This window comes from Catharus ustulatus, chromosome 1 (assembly GCF_009819885.2).
Source record: "Catharus ustulatus isolate bCatUst1 chromosome 1, bCatUst1.pri.v2, whole genome shotgun sequence".
Classification (NCBI taxonomy): domain Eukaryota; kingdom Metazoa; phylum Chordata; class Aves; order Passeriformes; family Turdidae; genus Catharus; species Catharus ustulatus.
In genome coordinates, this window is record NC_046221.1 from 163,675,743 (window position 1) to 163,689,784 (window position 14,042).

General features: G+C 51.3%; 2 protein-coding genes across 4 annotated transcripts; both read right to left on the reverse strand.

Annotated features, from left to right (window-relative positions):
* Positions 1 to 1,938: 1,938 nt before the first annotated feature.
* On the reverse strand, positions 1,939 to 7,117 carry LOC117003919 (leucine-rich repeat-containing protein 14-like). Its single transcript, XM_033074302.2, has 3 exons — positions 5,394 to 7,117; positions 4,675 to 5,298; positions 1,939 to 3,551 (listed from the first exon to the last, which is right to left on the reverse strand). Exons 1-3 carry the CDS (start codon positions 5,684 to 5,686, stop codon positions 2,996 to 2,998), a joined length of 1,473 nt encoding a protein of 490 aa, XP_032930193.1. The 5' UTR covers positions 5,687 to 7,117; the 3' UTR covers positions 1,939 to 2,995.
* A 2,698-nt stretch (positions 7,118 to 9,815) lies between these two features.
* On the reverse strand, positions 9,816 to 13,897 carry LOC117003897 (leucine-rich repeat-containing protein 14-like). Of its 3 annotated transcripts, none has more exons than XM_033074277.1 (4): positions 13,807 to 13,897; positions 13,143 to 13,448; positions 12,413 to 13,042; positions 9,816 to 11,394 (listed from the first exon to the last, which is right to left on the reverse strand). In XM_033074277.1, the coding sequence occupies exons 2-4, from the start codon at positions 13,433 to 13,435 to the stop codon at positions 10,833 to 10,835; spliced, it is 1,485 nt and encodes a 494-aa protein (XP_032930168.1). In that variant the 5' UTR covers positions 13,436 to 13,448; positions 13,807 to 13,897; the 3' UTR covers positions 9,816 to 10,832. The 3 variants fall into 3 exon arrangements, with proteins under 3 accessions (XP_032930168.1, XP_032930183.1, XP_032930176.1); XM_033074292.1 differs by having other exon boundaries at positions 13,143 to 13,552; positions 13,807 to 13,893; XM_033074285.1 differs by having other exon boundaries at positions 13,143 to 13,537; positions 13,807 to 13,870.
* Between the last annotated feature and the right edge of the window lie 145 nt (positions 13,898 to 14,042).

Here is a 14,042-nt window from a genome sequence, read left to right on the forward strand (position 1 = left end):
TCTGCCCAAGAATCAAAAATCCCCCAGAAAACCCCAAATACCATATTCCATCCACAAAAAAACACCAAGACCTAAAAAAACTAAACCCCAAAATCCCCAAAAATCCACAAATCCCACAAAAACACCAACTCCCAAAAATTCTTATTCCCTCTCAAATATCCACAATCCCAAAAATTACCAATCCCCCTCAAAAAAACCACATCCCAATCCTACATAATCCCCAAATTCCCTATTCCAGACCATTTTCCTTTTCCAGGCTGACATTGAGCAGGCTCCGCAGGAAACTCTCAGTGAGTTTGGGCGAAAATATGGGGATCCTGAAGCTTCATAACCTCCAAAACAAATAAAAAACAATAGTTTTTTATTGGTGATCCACCAATAAAAATACTCAGGCCCCGGCCGCTGACTCTGCAGGGGCCCCGGGCGCGCGCAGAGCCGCAGCAGCGCCCCCACCCTCATCGCGACAGCCACCGGCAACCCCCGACACGGCCGGGCCACCTCCCTGTCGTGACAGGCGACGGCGACAGCAGCGCCACCGGCGGCACCCGGAAGTGGCCACCTGGGGGACCGGAATGTGTGCGCACCTCGGGTGGTGCGGCGGGGAAAAGGTTCCGGGGGGAAGCAGAAGTGGAAGGAGAGGGGCCGGGGAGGTTTGTGCCGCTTTAGGGACACCTATAGATCTCCAGACCCTATAGAACCCCCAGAGCGCCCTATAGACCCTGCAGGGCTTCCCTATAGGGTCTCGGAACCCTACAGAGCCTCAGTCAATCTCCTGTGGGCGGCTCCTAATGCTGCATGCCCTCACAGATCCCCTATAGATCCCCCGCCTCAGCTTCCCACCATTTTCCCCTCCAGGCCCTTAGGGCCCCACAGGCACCGGGAGAAGGGGCGGGATGAGGGAAAAAGTTGGAAAATTAGCAGGAAAATATCAGGGTGAGGAAAAAATCACGGGGATGAGGTTGAAAATCACCTGGGATGGGGTGGAAAAACAACGGGATGCGGGTAAACGTACCAGGATGAGGCGGAAAATGTTAAATGAGCAGGAAAAAACAACACAATGAGGCAGGAAAATATCGTGATGAGGTGAAAACATCAAAATGAGAGGAAAATACCAAAATGAGGTGGAAAACATCAAAATCAGAGGGAAAATACCAAAATGAGGGGAAAACACCAGATGAGGGGAAATACATTGAAGTGTGCTGGAAAACACCAAATTGAGGATATAAAGAGAGAAACTAGGAGGGAAAATAACAAAAGTGAGGCAAAAAACCAAAGGAATGAGGTCTGAAATTCCGCAATTTGGTGGAAAACCACTGTAAGAGGTGGTGAAACACCAAAATGAGGAAGGAAACCACCAGGATTAGGGGAAAACCTCTAACATGAGGTAAAACCCCACAAAAGTGAGGCAGAAAAGCAGCAGGACTTGGCAGAGAACCACTGGGATGTGGGGGAAAATACCAAAATGAAAAAAAAAGTGGAAAAGCAACAGAACAAGGCCCCCAAATAAAAAAACAAAAGCTGGAAAAACACCAGGATGAGAGGGAAAATATTGGGATAAGGGGAAAAAAAACCAAAGTGAGGTGGAAAACAACAAAAATAACGAGGGAAAACACCAGAATGAGGGGGAAAAGAATGGGATGGGGAAAAATCCTGAGATGAGGCAGAAAACAGAAAAATCAGGTGGAAAAACACTGGGATGAGAAGAAAAAACACTGGGAAAAGGTGGAAAAACACCAAGATGCCAAACCCGCCAAAATGAGGTGGAAACATGGCGGTAAAAAGTGAAAAGACTCCAGAATGAGGTGGACAGCTACCAGGATTCGGTGGAAAAACTCCAAAGTAAGGGTGAAATGAAGGAACACATGGAGGACTCATGGATCAGGAAAAGGATCAGGGAAGATCCCCCAGCAAATCCCATCTGGGCGTGACAGACTCAGGACCTGGGATAGGATGAGTTTATTTCCATCAGGATCAGAGCAGGATAACAAGACCCCAAATCCAACTTTTCCCTCCCCAAATTCACATTCCTGGCTTTTACTTGATCCCTCCAGCAGCTATGAGAGCTGGGCCCATCCCAGGGGAGTGAGTTTTCCATGGATTTCTCCAATATGTCATTCCCATGGAAGAAAATTCATCGTGAACTTATCCAAAGGGTCAATACGTAAGCAATGTCCTGCTCCATAGTTTTTTTCCACAATGGGATTCCTGCCAGGAATCTGCTCCTCTTTCCATGGATCCACAGGTCCCTGCAAAGATCCAGCTCCAGGATGAGCTTCCCTTTGGATGCACCATGTAATTTTGGCAATTTCCACTCCAGCACCTTGGAATGATCTCTGGAGTCATTCCTTTCCCAAATTCCACCTCTGGAATTACAGCTGTGATATGATTGGTGGCTTCTGACTCAATTCTTATTCCAGAGGTGTTGCCGCTGTTCCCCACAGGATTGACCTGAAACAGAAGATTCCAGCAGCTTCCCGTGGAATCCAGCCCTGGAGCCTCCAGGAATTTGGCTGTGCAAAGCCAATCCTGATGAGAAAAACACTGGGATAAACTGGAAAATTCATGAAATGGGATGGAAAAATACCGGGATGAGGCAGAAAACTACCAAGACGGGCTAAAAAACTACCAGAACAGGCTGGAAAAATAATGAAATGGAGGGAAGAATACTGGGATGAGGCAGAAAAATACTGGGATGAGGGGGAAAATGTTGGGATGAGGGAAAAACTAGAGGGGTTGGGAAGGAAAAACCACAAAACGTGGCAGAAAACCTTAGAAACCGGGGGAAAATTTCAGAATGGGGCAGAAAAACATCGGGATGAGGCAGAACGCTAACAAAATCAGGCAGAAAAGCACTGAAATGAAAGGAAAAAACCACTGGAATGAGGCAGAAAAGCACCAGGATGTGGCGGAAAACGCCTGGATTTCGGGAAGAAGGTGGTGGTGCTTTTCATAAATGGAGGCTCTGAGCTTTTACTGCCCCTAAGGTTTTTGCAAATCACAAGGAGAAGTAGTCCATGGCTCTGCAGCCAAACGGAGCGTAAGTCCAGATGAGGTCAATTCTTTTGGAATTCGCTAAGATTTGGGAAAACTCCGCCTTGGCCGCCTCAAAAAGCTCCTTATCCTTTACAAAATTTCGTCTAGATTCTGGCGGCTCCCTCTTGTAGCAATCCACAGGGAAGGGATACACAACCTTGTGGAGATCCGGAAGCTCCAAGCTTTTCAGTAGCAGATCCTTCAGCACAGCTGTGGACAGGGGATTGCCGTAGAGTCCGAGGAAGCGCAGGTGGGAGCAGCGCCGGAGCATCGGGAGCAGCGCGTTCAGGTGGGAGTCGGCCATGCGGCATTCCCTGAGGTCCAGGCACAGCAGCGAGGCCGAGGTTTCCTCCAGGAGCAGCCGCAGCGGCTCCAGGAGGCCTTGGGAGATGTCGTGGCCACCGAGATCCAACCTTTTGAGGGCCGGAGCGTGGAAGCTTTGGGAGAGGAAGGCGAGGTCGGCAGGAACGAGGGAGCAGAAGGCCAATTCCAAGCTTTCCAACGGAGCCTGGAGGTCGCTGGTGGGAGGGAAAAGGGAGAGGTGAGGCCCAAGGGAGGATTGGTGGAAGCTGGGAATGCCTGGATTCCTGGGGAAAACGTGAGGAATGAGAGCTGGGATTGCATCCGTGGGAATCATGGGATTGTGGGATGGGTGAGGTAGGAAAGGAGCTCCAAGAACATTGAGTTCAACCCCTGAAAATCCTGGAATTTTGGAATTATGGGCTCATGGAACCACAGAATAATGGGACCACTGAGGTTGGGCAAAATCTGTGAAACCATGAAGTTCTAGCTTTGAGAATCATGGAATTACAGGATCATGGAGTCATGGAATCATGGAATGACTGCAGTTGGCAATGAGGTCTAAAATTTATCGAGTTCCACCCTTGCGAATATTAGAATTTTTGAATGATAGGGGAATGGATTTATGGAATGGCTGAGGTTTGGAAAGGTCTCCAAAAACATCAAATTCAAGTTTTGAGAATCATGGAATTATGGGACAAAGGAATCATAGAATTTTGGAATCAAATCATGGAATTATGGAAACAGCTGAGGTTGGGAAAAGTCTCCAAGATCATCAAGTTTGACTTCTGAAATCTTGGGATTTTGGAATGATGGGGTCATGGAATCATGGAATAATGGAATCATTGAGGTGGGGCAAAATCTCCAAGACCATCAAGTTCAAGCTTTGAGAATCATGGAATTATGGGATCATGGAGTCCTGGACTATTGGAATCATGGGAACCTGGGATCACTGAGGCTGGAAAAGATCACAGGGACCATCGAGCCAAAACTTTGAGAATTCTGGAATAATGGACTTGGAAAATGAAATCATGGGACTATTGGGATAATGAAATCCTGGAATTGTGGGGTCACTAAAATTGGAGATCTCCAGGATCCTGAAGTTCTGCCTTTCAGAAACCTACAATTATGGAATTTTAGGATCATGGAATTATGGGATGATGGAATAATTGAATCATGAACTCTTGGGATAACGGAATCACGGGATCATGGGAACATTGGGATAATGAAATACTGGAACCACTGGATCACTCAGGTTCAAAAAGACCCCCAAGATCCCTGAGCCCAATCCTTGGGAATCCCCCCAGAGCGCTGGAAGGCCCCACCCCGTGGGGAACTCACCAGAGGATCTGGCGCAGATTCCCAGAGAGCCGGGAGGATCCCAGGTTGAGCTCCCGGAGGCTGGGCAGCATTCCCAGCTTTCTGGCCACGCAGAGGATTCTGATGTCCGATTCCGTCGTCAGGTGCCGCACATCCACCTTGCTGTGCTGGAGCTTGAGGCTGCGCAGCTGAGGGAAGCGCGAGAGGTGCGGCAGAATCACCAAGAGCCCGTTCAATCCCAAATTCCGGAAGTGTAGATCCACCCTCCGAACACATGAAGGATCCAGGGATTTTAACAAAGTCAAGATCTCATATGCCGAGATGTACTTTGCTTGGAATTCGTGGCACTTGAGGCGCAGTGGGCCGGCAGCTCCGGCCTGAATCGCGTCGCGCAGGATCCCGTAGGACCTTCTGTTAACAACCAAGTCGGCGTGGATGTCCACACCTAGGGCCCGCGGAGCGGCCGTGGCAGCTCCGGAGCGGCCTTTGTGCCGCTTGGATCTGTGCCTCTGGAATTCCGGCTGGTGCTTGGACACCTCCACGCAAGCCTTGGCCAAAACCTCTGTGCTGGACCAGCTGTTCAACGAGGCAGGAGCGCAGCTGGACACGAAATCTGAGAGTCTGGTCATGTCCAGCACGCGCAGGCTGAAAAAACAGGAATAAATCATGAGGAAAACCCACGAGGATAGATGGATGGAGCAGTTGAAGGAACTGGCCATGCCAGAATTCCCAAAACCCACCTGGAACGGTGGCCGGGCTCTTCCAGCTCCTGCTGGAGCTGCGCCACCACGGCCTGGATGATGGCCTCGACGCAGTCAATGCAGGTATGGTCCCAGAGCAGCTCCCGGTGCCCCACGAGCCGCTGGAAGTGGAGCACCGGGAATGGCCAAGCGGCCACTAAATCTCGCAGGACCAGGGGTCTTCCATCCAGGAATGCCACTTGGAAAAGGACAGGATAGAGATGGGGGGGAAGGGCGGGAAGAGGGTGCTGGGCGACGACGCGGCGGGCGCAGAGGAAAAGCAGGGAATCCATGGATTCTGAGGGGCTGTGGGAATTAGGTGAAACTGGGGGGACCCCCAGTATGTGGAGGAACCAGGGGAGAATTCCAGGGAAACTCCAAATCCAAGGATATCCCGAAGAAAAGGGAAGCCGTGGGAGGAGGTGGGGACGGTGTTCTGAGGGTACCCCCCAGTGCACCTCTCCAACAGGGGGATCCCAGAGTACACCCACCCTAAGAAGGGCTACCTCAAAAATCCCCCAAGGATCCCAAACCCCTCCAGGAATCTCCAAATTGTCAAAAGGATCCCCAAATTACCCCAAAGTCCCCATAGGGATCCCCAAAACCGGCGCCGCCGCCTCCCCCCAACATGGCGACCCCACCTCACCGCCCGCTCGCAGCCCTCACTCGCCCCCAGCCCGTAAGAAAGCTCCACTTCCGTAACTGCGCGGTGGAGCAACCAATCAGCGAGCGAGACCCACCCTGGAGGCGGAGTCTTTACTTCTATTTGGCCTATACAGCTGTCGATCACTTCTTTAGTGAGTTCTCATTGGTTCAAGGTGCACCTGGGCGGACTCTTCAATAGCCGGACTTTCCATTTGCTCAAACCGCTGTCAATCACTAATGAGTGCCTTTTTATTGGCTGGCGCTTGGCGAAAGCGGTAAGTTCGCTCGGAGGGTGCGTTGAAGGTGCTGCTGGAGCGCTGGGAAGCGGAATTCCTGTGGGAACGGCGGTGGGAACCCAGCCAGGTGCTCCTGAGGAGCCGCGGCTGGAATTTGTGCTTCGAGACGTCCCTGAGGGGAATCCTGCAATCGTGAGTGTGCTGGTTTAGGGATCCTCAGGCTGGTTTTGAGGCCCTGGGGGTGCTTTTAGGGTGGTATAAGGGCCTCCTGGAATATGGGCTTTTGCTTTATGGGGGTGCTGGGGCTACTTGGGGTGTCCTTGGGGTCGTCTTGGGGTCTGAAGAGGTTTTTTGGTTGGTTTAGGGAGTCCCTGGAATGCGAGGGAATTGGTTTGTGGGGTGGTTTCAGGTTTTTTGGGGATGCTTTGGGTAACTGGGGAGGTCCTGCAGCTGGTTAAGGTTTCTGGGATTCTCTTTGGGGTGATATAGGGGATCCCTCGAGTGAGCGGGATCGGTTTAGGGAGGTCCTGAGTGTTTTGGGGGTGTCCTTTGTCTGGTTTTGGGTTGCTGGGGGTGATCTTTATGATGGTTTCAGAGGGTGCTGGAATGGGGGATTTGGAATAGGGGGTGCTGGGTTTTTTTGGGGTGTTCTTGGGATAGTTTTGTGGTGTTTGGGCTGCAATTGCCAGGTCCTGGAATTGGGCCGGTTTGGTTTAGGGGGTTCTGGGAGTTTTTGGGGTGTCTCTGGAATGAGAGGGGTAATTTTGGGGCTCCCTGAGGGATATATTGGAGTCTGAGAGAGTCTTTGAGGTGTTTAGGAGATTCCCTAGATAGAGTAGGATTACTTTAGCGAGGTCCTGGGGATTTTGGAGTCTTCTTGGGGTGGTTAAAGGGGGCTTTGAGGTGTTTGTGGGGTGCTGGGGGGGGTGGGATGGTTTTGGAGGTCCCTGGAATGGTGGAAGGTGGTTTCAAGGAGTCCTGGTTTTTTGGGGTGTCCTCTGGATGGTTTTGGGTTACCGCGGTGGTCTTTGGGGTGATCTGGGGATCCCTGCAATGAGGAGGAGTGGTTTAGGGGAGTACTGGGAGGGTTTGTGGTGCTTGAAAGTGCCATTTGTGGTACTGGGGAGGTTGTTAGGCTGGTTTTTGAGGGCTGAGTGAGTCCTTGGGTTGGTTTAGGGAGTCCCTGGAATGGGGCAGGTTTGGCTTAGAGGGATCCTGGGGGTTTTGGGGGTTTCCAAAGGCCATTTGGAGCAGGCCAACAGGGCTATGGAACAGCAGCTTGTGCACAGCAGGGCGAGCAGGCAGGGCTGCACGTTTTCACACTCGTGAGCTTTGCTGGGTGTTGTTTGCTGTGTTTCTATTGGCCCCTTGGTTTTGGGGTTTCTCTTAGGAATGGTTTTTCCAGCATGGAAAACTGGGCTTGGTACAAGTGCGTGGAACCAAATGGAACCCTGGGAAAAGGATGAGTCTGTGCAGAGCCATTCCTGCCCGCAGAGTTTGAGCTGATCTGTGGTTCCAGGGGCCTGCGCTGTGAGCAGCTGAACGATCTCCTTTTGCTGCTGGCCCAGTTTAGGGAGGAAGTTGAAAGACTGAGGAGTGCCAGGGAAAGGGAATGAGATTGGTGGAGTTCAGCCCTTCCATCTTACAGGGAGGCCCACCAAGAGGCAGAGGACCCCAGGGCCTCCCATTTTCAGACAATGGGAGGGGACCTGGGAGATGAAGGGGAGTGGAAATGAGTCCCTGCTCGGGGAGGTAATAATAGTAATAGTAATAATCCCTACCGACCTGCATCCCCTAGCCCTGTGCCACTTCAGACAGGTCTGAGGCCCTGGATTGAGAGAGTCACCCAGATGATTTAGATGAAAATGATCTGCCCAGTGAGCCTCCACATTATGATTTGTCTGAAACAAGGATCCACACCTCTGACATCAAGAAGAAAAGCAGGGTAGTCGTGGTGGGTGACTCCTTCTGAGGGGAGCAGAGGGCCCCACATGTGGACAGGACCCATCCCACAGGGACCTGTGCTGCCTCCCTGGGCCCAGGTACGGGATATCCCTGAGAGACTCCCTGGGCTGATCCAGCCCTCTGGTTATTACCCACTGCTGATACTCCAGGCTGGCAGTGATGAGATGGGAAAGAGGAGCGTCAGGGCAATTAAAAGGGACTTGAGGGCACTGGGCCAAATGGTTGGTAGGACAGGAGCACAGGTGATCTTTTCCTCAGTGCCTTTGGTGGCTGAGATAAACGGGGAAAGGAAGAGGAGAACTCCCATCATTAACAAGTGGCTCCAGGGTCAGTGTCATTGAGAAAATTCTGGATTCTTTGGATTTAGGGGAAACTTTTGCAGCACCTGCTCTGCTGGAACCAGATGGGATCCATCTCTCTGTAAAGGGCAGAAGATTTTCAGCTCATGAACTGGCAGACCTCGTTGAGAGGGCTTGAAATGAGGTTTGAAGGGGAAGGGGATGCAGCTGGGCTTTCTGGAAGCAAGGCCTCTGACACTGTGTGCCCAAGCATTCCCTGGAAAAGCTGCAGCCCACGGCTTGGACAGGAGCGCTCTTTGCTGGGTTAAGAACTGGCTGGGTGGGCGGGCCCAGAGAGTGGTGGTGAACGGTGCTGCATCCAGCTGGGGATCAGTGACCAGGGGTGTCCCTCAGGGTCTGTGCTGGGGCCAGTCCTGTTCAATGTGCAGACATGAATGAGTGCTGTGTCCAGCTCTGGCCCCTCAGTTCAGGGAGGACGTTGAGACGCTCGAGCGCGTCCAGAGGAGGCACCGAGGCTGGGGAGGGGCTTGGAACACAAATCCTGTGAGGAAGGGCTGAGGGAGCTGGGCTTGTTCAGCCTGGAGAAAAGGAGACTCAGGGGTGACCTCATCACTCTCTGCAGCTCCCTGAAAGGTGGTTGTGGTCAGGTGGGGTTGGGCTCTTTCTCCAGGCAGCAACTGACAGAACCAGAGGACACAGCCTCAAGCTGTGTCAAGGGAAAATTAGGTTGGATATTAGGAAAAAGTTTTCCACAGAGGGATCAAGTACTGGAATGGTCTGCCTGGGGTCACCATCCCTGGATGTGTTTAAAAAAGCCTGGATGTGGCCCTCGTTGTGATTGTCTAGTTCAGTTGTAAGGACAGTGTTAGACTGTATGACCTTGAAGGTCTCTTCCAACCCAGTGATTCTGTGAATTCTGTGAAGTGAAGACTCCCTCAAATTGCAAATAACTCCAAATCCCAAAAAACCCCAAATCCCCAGAAAACCTCTAATCCTCCCAAAATCCCCCAAAACCTCAAATCCCATATTCCATTCCCAAAAATCCACAAACTATAAAAAGTCCAAATCTCAAAAATCCCCAAATCCCATAACATCCTCAAATCCCTAAAAAAACCCAGCTCCCAAAACCCCCAAATACCTCCAAAACCCCAAATCTGAAACACCCCAAATCCTCCATGCGGCAGAAATGAAGGAAAACATGGAGGATTCATGTATTGGGATAAGGATCAGGAAAATTCCCTCAGGAAATCCCGTGTGGGCATGACAGACTCAGCATCTGCAATATCATGAGTTTCTTTTCAATGGGATCAGAGCAGGATAACCAGACCCCAAATCCAACTTTTCTCTCCCCCAATTCACTCCCACCTTTCCCTCAATCCCTCCAGTAGTGCTGAGAGCTGGGACCATCCCAGGGGAGTTTTTCATGGAATTCACTGTGAATCCATCCTGAGGTCACTTTTCAATCCATTTTCTAACGCAAATCCATCCCATGGCAAGAATTTTCCATGGATTTCTCCAGTGTGTCATTCCCATGGAAGACAATTCCTCATGGACTTTTCCAAGGGGTCAATACATCAGCAATATCCTGCTACAAAGGTTTTTTCCTCCATGGGATTCCTGCCAGGAATCTGCTCCTTTTTCCATGGATCCGCAGGTCCCTGCAAAGATCCAGTTCTAGGATGAGCTTCCCTTTGCATGCACCTCAGAATATTGGGAACTTCCACTCCAGCACCTTGGAATGACCTCTGGAGTCACTCCTTTCCCAAATTGCTGCTCTGGAATTCCAGCTGTGCTATGACTGGTTTCTTCCAACTTCATTCTTATTCCAGAGGTGTCACCGCTGTTCCTGACAGAATTTGCCAGACACGGGAGAAGCTTCTGGAAGCTTCTTGTGGAATCCAGCCCCAGAGCCTCCTGTAATTTGGCTGTGCCAAGCCAATCCTTATGGAAAAAACACTGGGATGGGCTGGGAAAAATCATGAAATGAGACAGAAAAGTACCAGTATGAGGCAGAAAAATACCAGGATGGGCTGAGAGGGGGAAACTGTCAGGATGGGGAGGAAAAACCTCAAAATGTGGCAGAAAAGCTACAAAACCAACGAAAAATCTCGGGATGGGGAGGAGAAACATCAGGATGAAGCAGAAAACTAACAAACCGGCAGAAAAGCACCAAAATGAAAGGAAAAGAACCCTGGAATGAAACAGAACATCACCAGGAGGAGCTGGAAAGCACCCGGGTTATGGGAAAAAGGCAGCAGCAATTTTCCACAATGCAGGCTCCAAGACTTTACAAATCACAAGTAGAAGTAGTCCAGGGCTCTGTGGCCATTAGGATTGTAAGTCCAGATGAGGTCAGTTCTCCCAGAATTTATCAAGATTTGGGAAAACTGCACCTTGGTTGCTTCAAAAAGCTCCTCATCCAAGACCTCTCCAAAATCAGAATGGAATTCTGACGGCTCTGGATTGTAGCAGTCCTTGGGGACGGGATACACGACCAGGTGGAGATTTGGCAGCTCCAAGGTTTTCTGGAGCAGGTCCTTGAGTGCAGCCGTGGACAGGGAATTGCCATACAGTCGCAGGAAGCGCAGGCGGGAGCAGCGCAGGAGCGTCGGGAGTAGCACATCCAGGTGGGAGTCGGCCATGCGGCATTCCATGAGATCCAGGCACAGCAGCGAGGCCGAGGTTTCCTGCAGGAGCAGCCGCAGCGGCTCCAGGAGGCCTTGGGAGAAGTCATGGCCGCTCAGATCCAACCTTTTGAGGGCCGGAGCGTGGATGCTTTGGGAGAGGAAGGCGAGGTCGGCGGGAACAAGGGAGCAGAAGGGCAATTCCAAGCTTTCCAATGGAGTCTGGAGGTCACTGGCAGGAAGGAAAAGGGAGAGATGAGGCCCAGGGGAGGATTGGTGGAAGCTGGGAATGTCAGGATTCCTGGGGGAAACATGGGGAATGAGAGCTGGGATTGCATCCGTGGAGTTGCGAGATTGTGGGAGGGGTAAGGTTGGGAAGGAGCTCCAAGAACATCGAGTTCTACCTCTAAAAACCCTGGGATTTTGGAATGATGGGGTCATGGAGTTATGGAATGGGTGAGTTTAGGAAAGGTCTCAAGAAACACTGAGTTCAAGGTTTGAGAATCACAGAATTCTGGGATCAAGGAATCATGGAATTCTGAAATCGAATTGTGGAATTATGGAATGGCTGAAGATGGGAAAGATCTCCAAGAACATCAAGTTGGACCCCTGAAAACGCTGGGATTTTGGACTGATTGGATCATGGAGTTATGCAGTGGCTGATGTTGGTAAAGGTGTTCAAGACCTTTAAGAAGGACTTCTGAAAATCCTGAGATTATGGGATCATGGAACCTGGGAATTGTGGAATTGTGGAGTTACGGGGTCATAGAGCCATTAAAGTTAGAAAAGGCTTCAGGATCATCAAGTTCAACCTTTGGGAATCCTGGAATTGAGGAATTATGGGATCACGGAGTCTGGACTATAGGGATAATGGGAATCATGGGAAAAGATCTCAGGGACCATCGAGCCCAGACTTTGCAAATTCTAGAATCAAGGATTGGAATAATATAATCATGGGAATATTTGGATAATGAATTCCTGGAATCATGGGATCAGTAAGGTTGGAAAAGACCTCCAAGATCTTGAAATTCAGCTTTTGAGAATCCTGGGATCAGAAAATTCTGGGATCATGGAAGTATGGGATGGTGGAGCGACAAACTATTGTAATAATGTAATCATGGGAACATTGGGACAATGAAATCCTAGAACCATGGGATTCCTCAGCTTCAAAAAGACCCCCAAGCTCCCTGAGCACAACTCTTGGGAATCCCCCTAGAGCACAGGAAGGCCCTGGTCTGTGTGGAACTCACCAGAGGATCTGGTGCAGATTCCCAGAGAGCCGGGAGGATCCCAGGTTGAGCTCCCGGAGGCTGGGCAACATTCCCAGCTGCCTGGCAACACAGCGGATTCCCGTGGCCGATTCTGGCATCAGATGCTGCACATCCACGTTGTTGCACTGGAGCTTGAGGCTGCGCAGCTCCGGGAAGCGCGAGAGGTGCGGCAGGATCACCGAGAGTCCGGTCAATCCGAAATAGTTGAAGCATAGGTTCACTCTCCGCACGAACGATGGATCCAGAGATTCCAACAAAGTCACAATCTTGAATACTGAGATGTCCACCGCTTGGAATTCACGGCACTTGAGGCGCAGCGGGCTGGCGGCTCCAGTCTGGAGAGCATCACGCAGGATCTCGTAGGACCTTCTTTCGACACATAGGTCCGTGTGGACTTCCATGCCTGTGGGCTGCGGAGTGGCTGTGCCCGTGTCAGCTCCGGAGCAGCCTTTGTGCTGGTTGGATTCACGCCTCTGGAATTCCTGCTGATGCTTGGACACCCCCAAGCAAGCCTTGGCGAAAGCCTCGGTGCTGAACCAGACGGTCAAACCGACGGGAGTGTCGCCGGACACGGAATCCGAGAGTCCGGTCATGTCCAGCACGCGCAAGCTGGGAAAACGGGAATAAGCCATCAGGAAAACCCGCAAGGATGGATGGAGGAATTGGAGGAATTGCTGGTTGTGGCCATGCTGGAATTCCCAAAACCCACCTGGAATGGCGGCCAGGCTCTTCCAGCTCCCGCTGGAGCTGTGCCACCACGCCCTGGATGATGGCCTTGATGCAGAATGTGCAGTCATGATCCCGGAGCAGCTCCCGGTGCCCCACGAGCCGCTGCAGGTGGAGCACCGGGAAAGGCCAAGTGGTCACCAAATCCCTCAGGACCAGGGGTCTTCCATCCAGGAAAGCCACTTGGAAAAGGACATGATAGAGATCGGCAGGAAGGGCAGGAAGAGGATGCTGGCTGACGACGCAGCGGGCGCAGAGGAAAAGCAGAGAATCCATGGATTCTGGGGAGCTGAGGGAATTAGGTGAAACTGGGGGGAAACCCAGGATGAGGAGGAACCAGGAGAGAATTCCAGGGAAACTCCAAATCCAAGGTTATCCCTAGGAAACAGGGAGCTGTGGGAGGAGGTGGGGGCGGTTTTGTGAGGGTACCCCCAGCGCTGCTCCCTAAAAAGGGGGTCCCGGAGTACCCCCACCCTACCAGGGCCACCTCAAAATCCCTCAAGTATGCCAAACCCCTCCGAGAATCCACAAATTCCCACAAGGATCCCCAAATTATCCCAAAGTCCCCTCAGGGATCCCCAAAACCGGCCCTGCCGCCCCCCCAAGACGGCAATCTCCTTCACCGTCCGCCCGCAGCCCCAACTCACCCCCAGCCCGTACGGAAGCTCCACTTCCGATTTTTCTCGTTGTAGCAACCAATCGGCGAGTGAGATTAACTCTGGAGGCGGATTCTTTACATTTAATAGGATATTAAATCTGTCTGTCATTGTTTAACTCAACTAAAGAGCGACGTGAGCGAGCGCTTTAACATTCGGACTTTCCATTTGCTCATTTCGCTGTAAATCACTTGCATTGCTTTTCATTTGGCTGGCGCTTGGCGGGA

What these genes read in the sequence shown, in the direction of transcription:
- LOC117003897 (XM_033074277.1), bottom strand. Translation starts at nt 13,435, where the DNA reads ATGGATTCTCTGCTTTTCCTCTGCGCCCGCTGCGTCGTCAGCCAGCAT. An exon ending in GAGCCTGGCCGCCATTCCAG is followed by an intron (nt 13,043 to 13,142) that starts GTGGGTTTTGGG and finishes CCGTTTTCCCAG; the next exon opens with CTTGCGCGTGCTGGACATGA. An exon ending in AATCTGCACCAGATCCTCTG is followed by an intron (nt 11,395 to 12,412) that starts GTGAGTTCCACA and finishes CCTTCCTGCCAG; the next exon opens with TGACCTCCAGACTCCATTGG.
- LOC117003919 (XM_033074302.2), bottom strand. Translation starts at nt 5,686, where the DNA reads ATGGATTCCCTGCTTTTCCTCTGCGCCCGCCGCGTCGTCGCCCAGCAC. An exon ending in GAGCCCGGCCACCGTTCCAG is followed by an intron (nt 5,299 to 5,393) that starts GTGGGTTTTGGG and finishes CTGTTTTTTCAG; the next exon opens with CCTGCGCGTGCTGGACATGA. An exon ending in AATCTGCGCCAGATCCTCTG is followed by an intron (nt 3,552 to 4,674) that starts GTGAGTTCCCCA and finishes CCCTCCCACCAG; the next exon opens with CGACCTCCAGGCTCCGTTGG.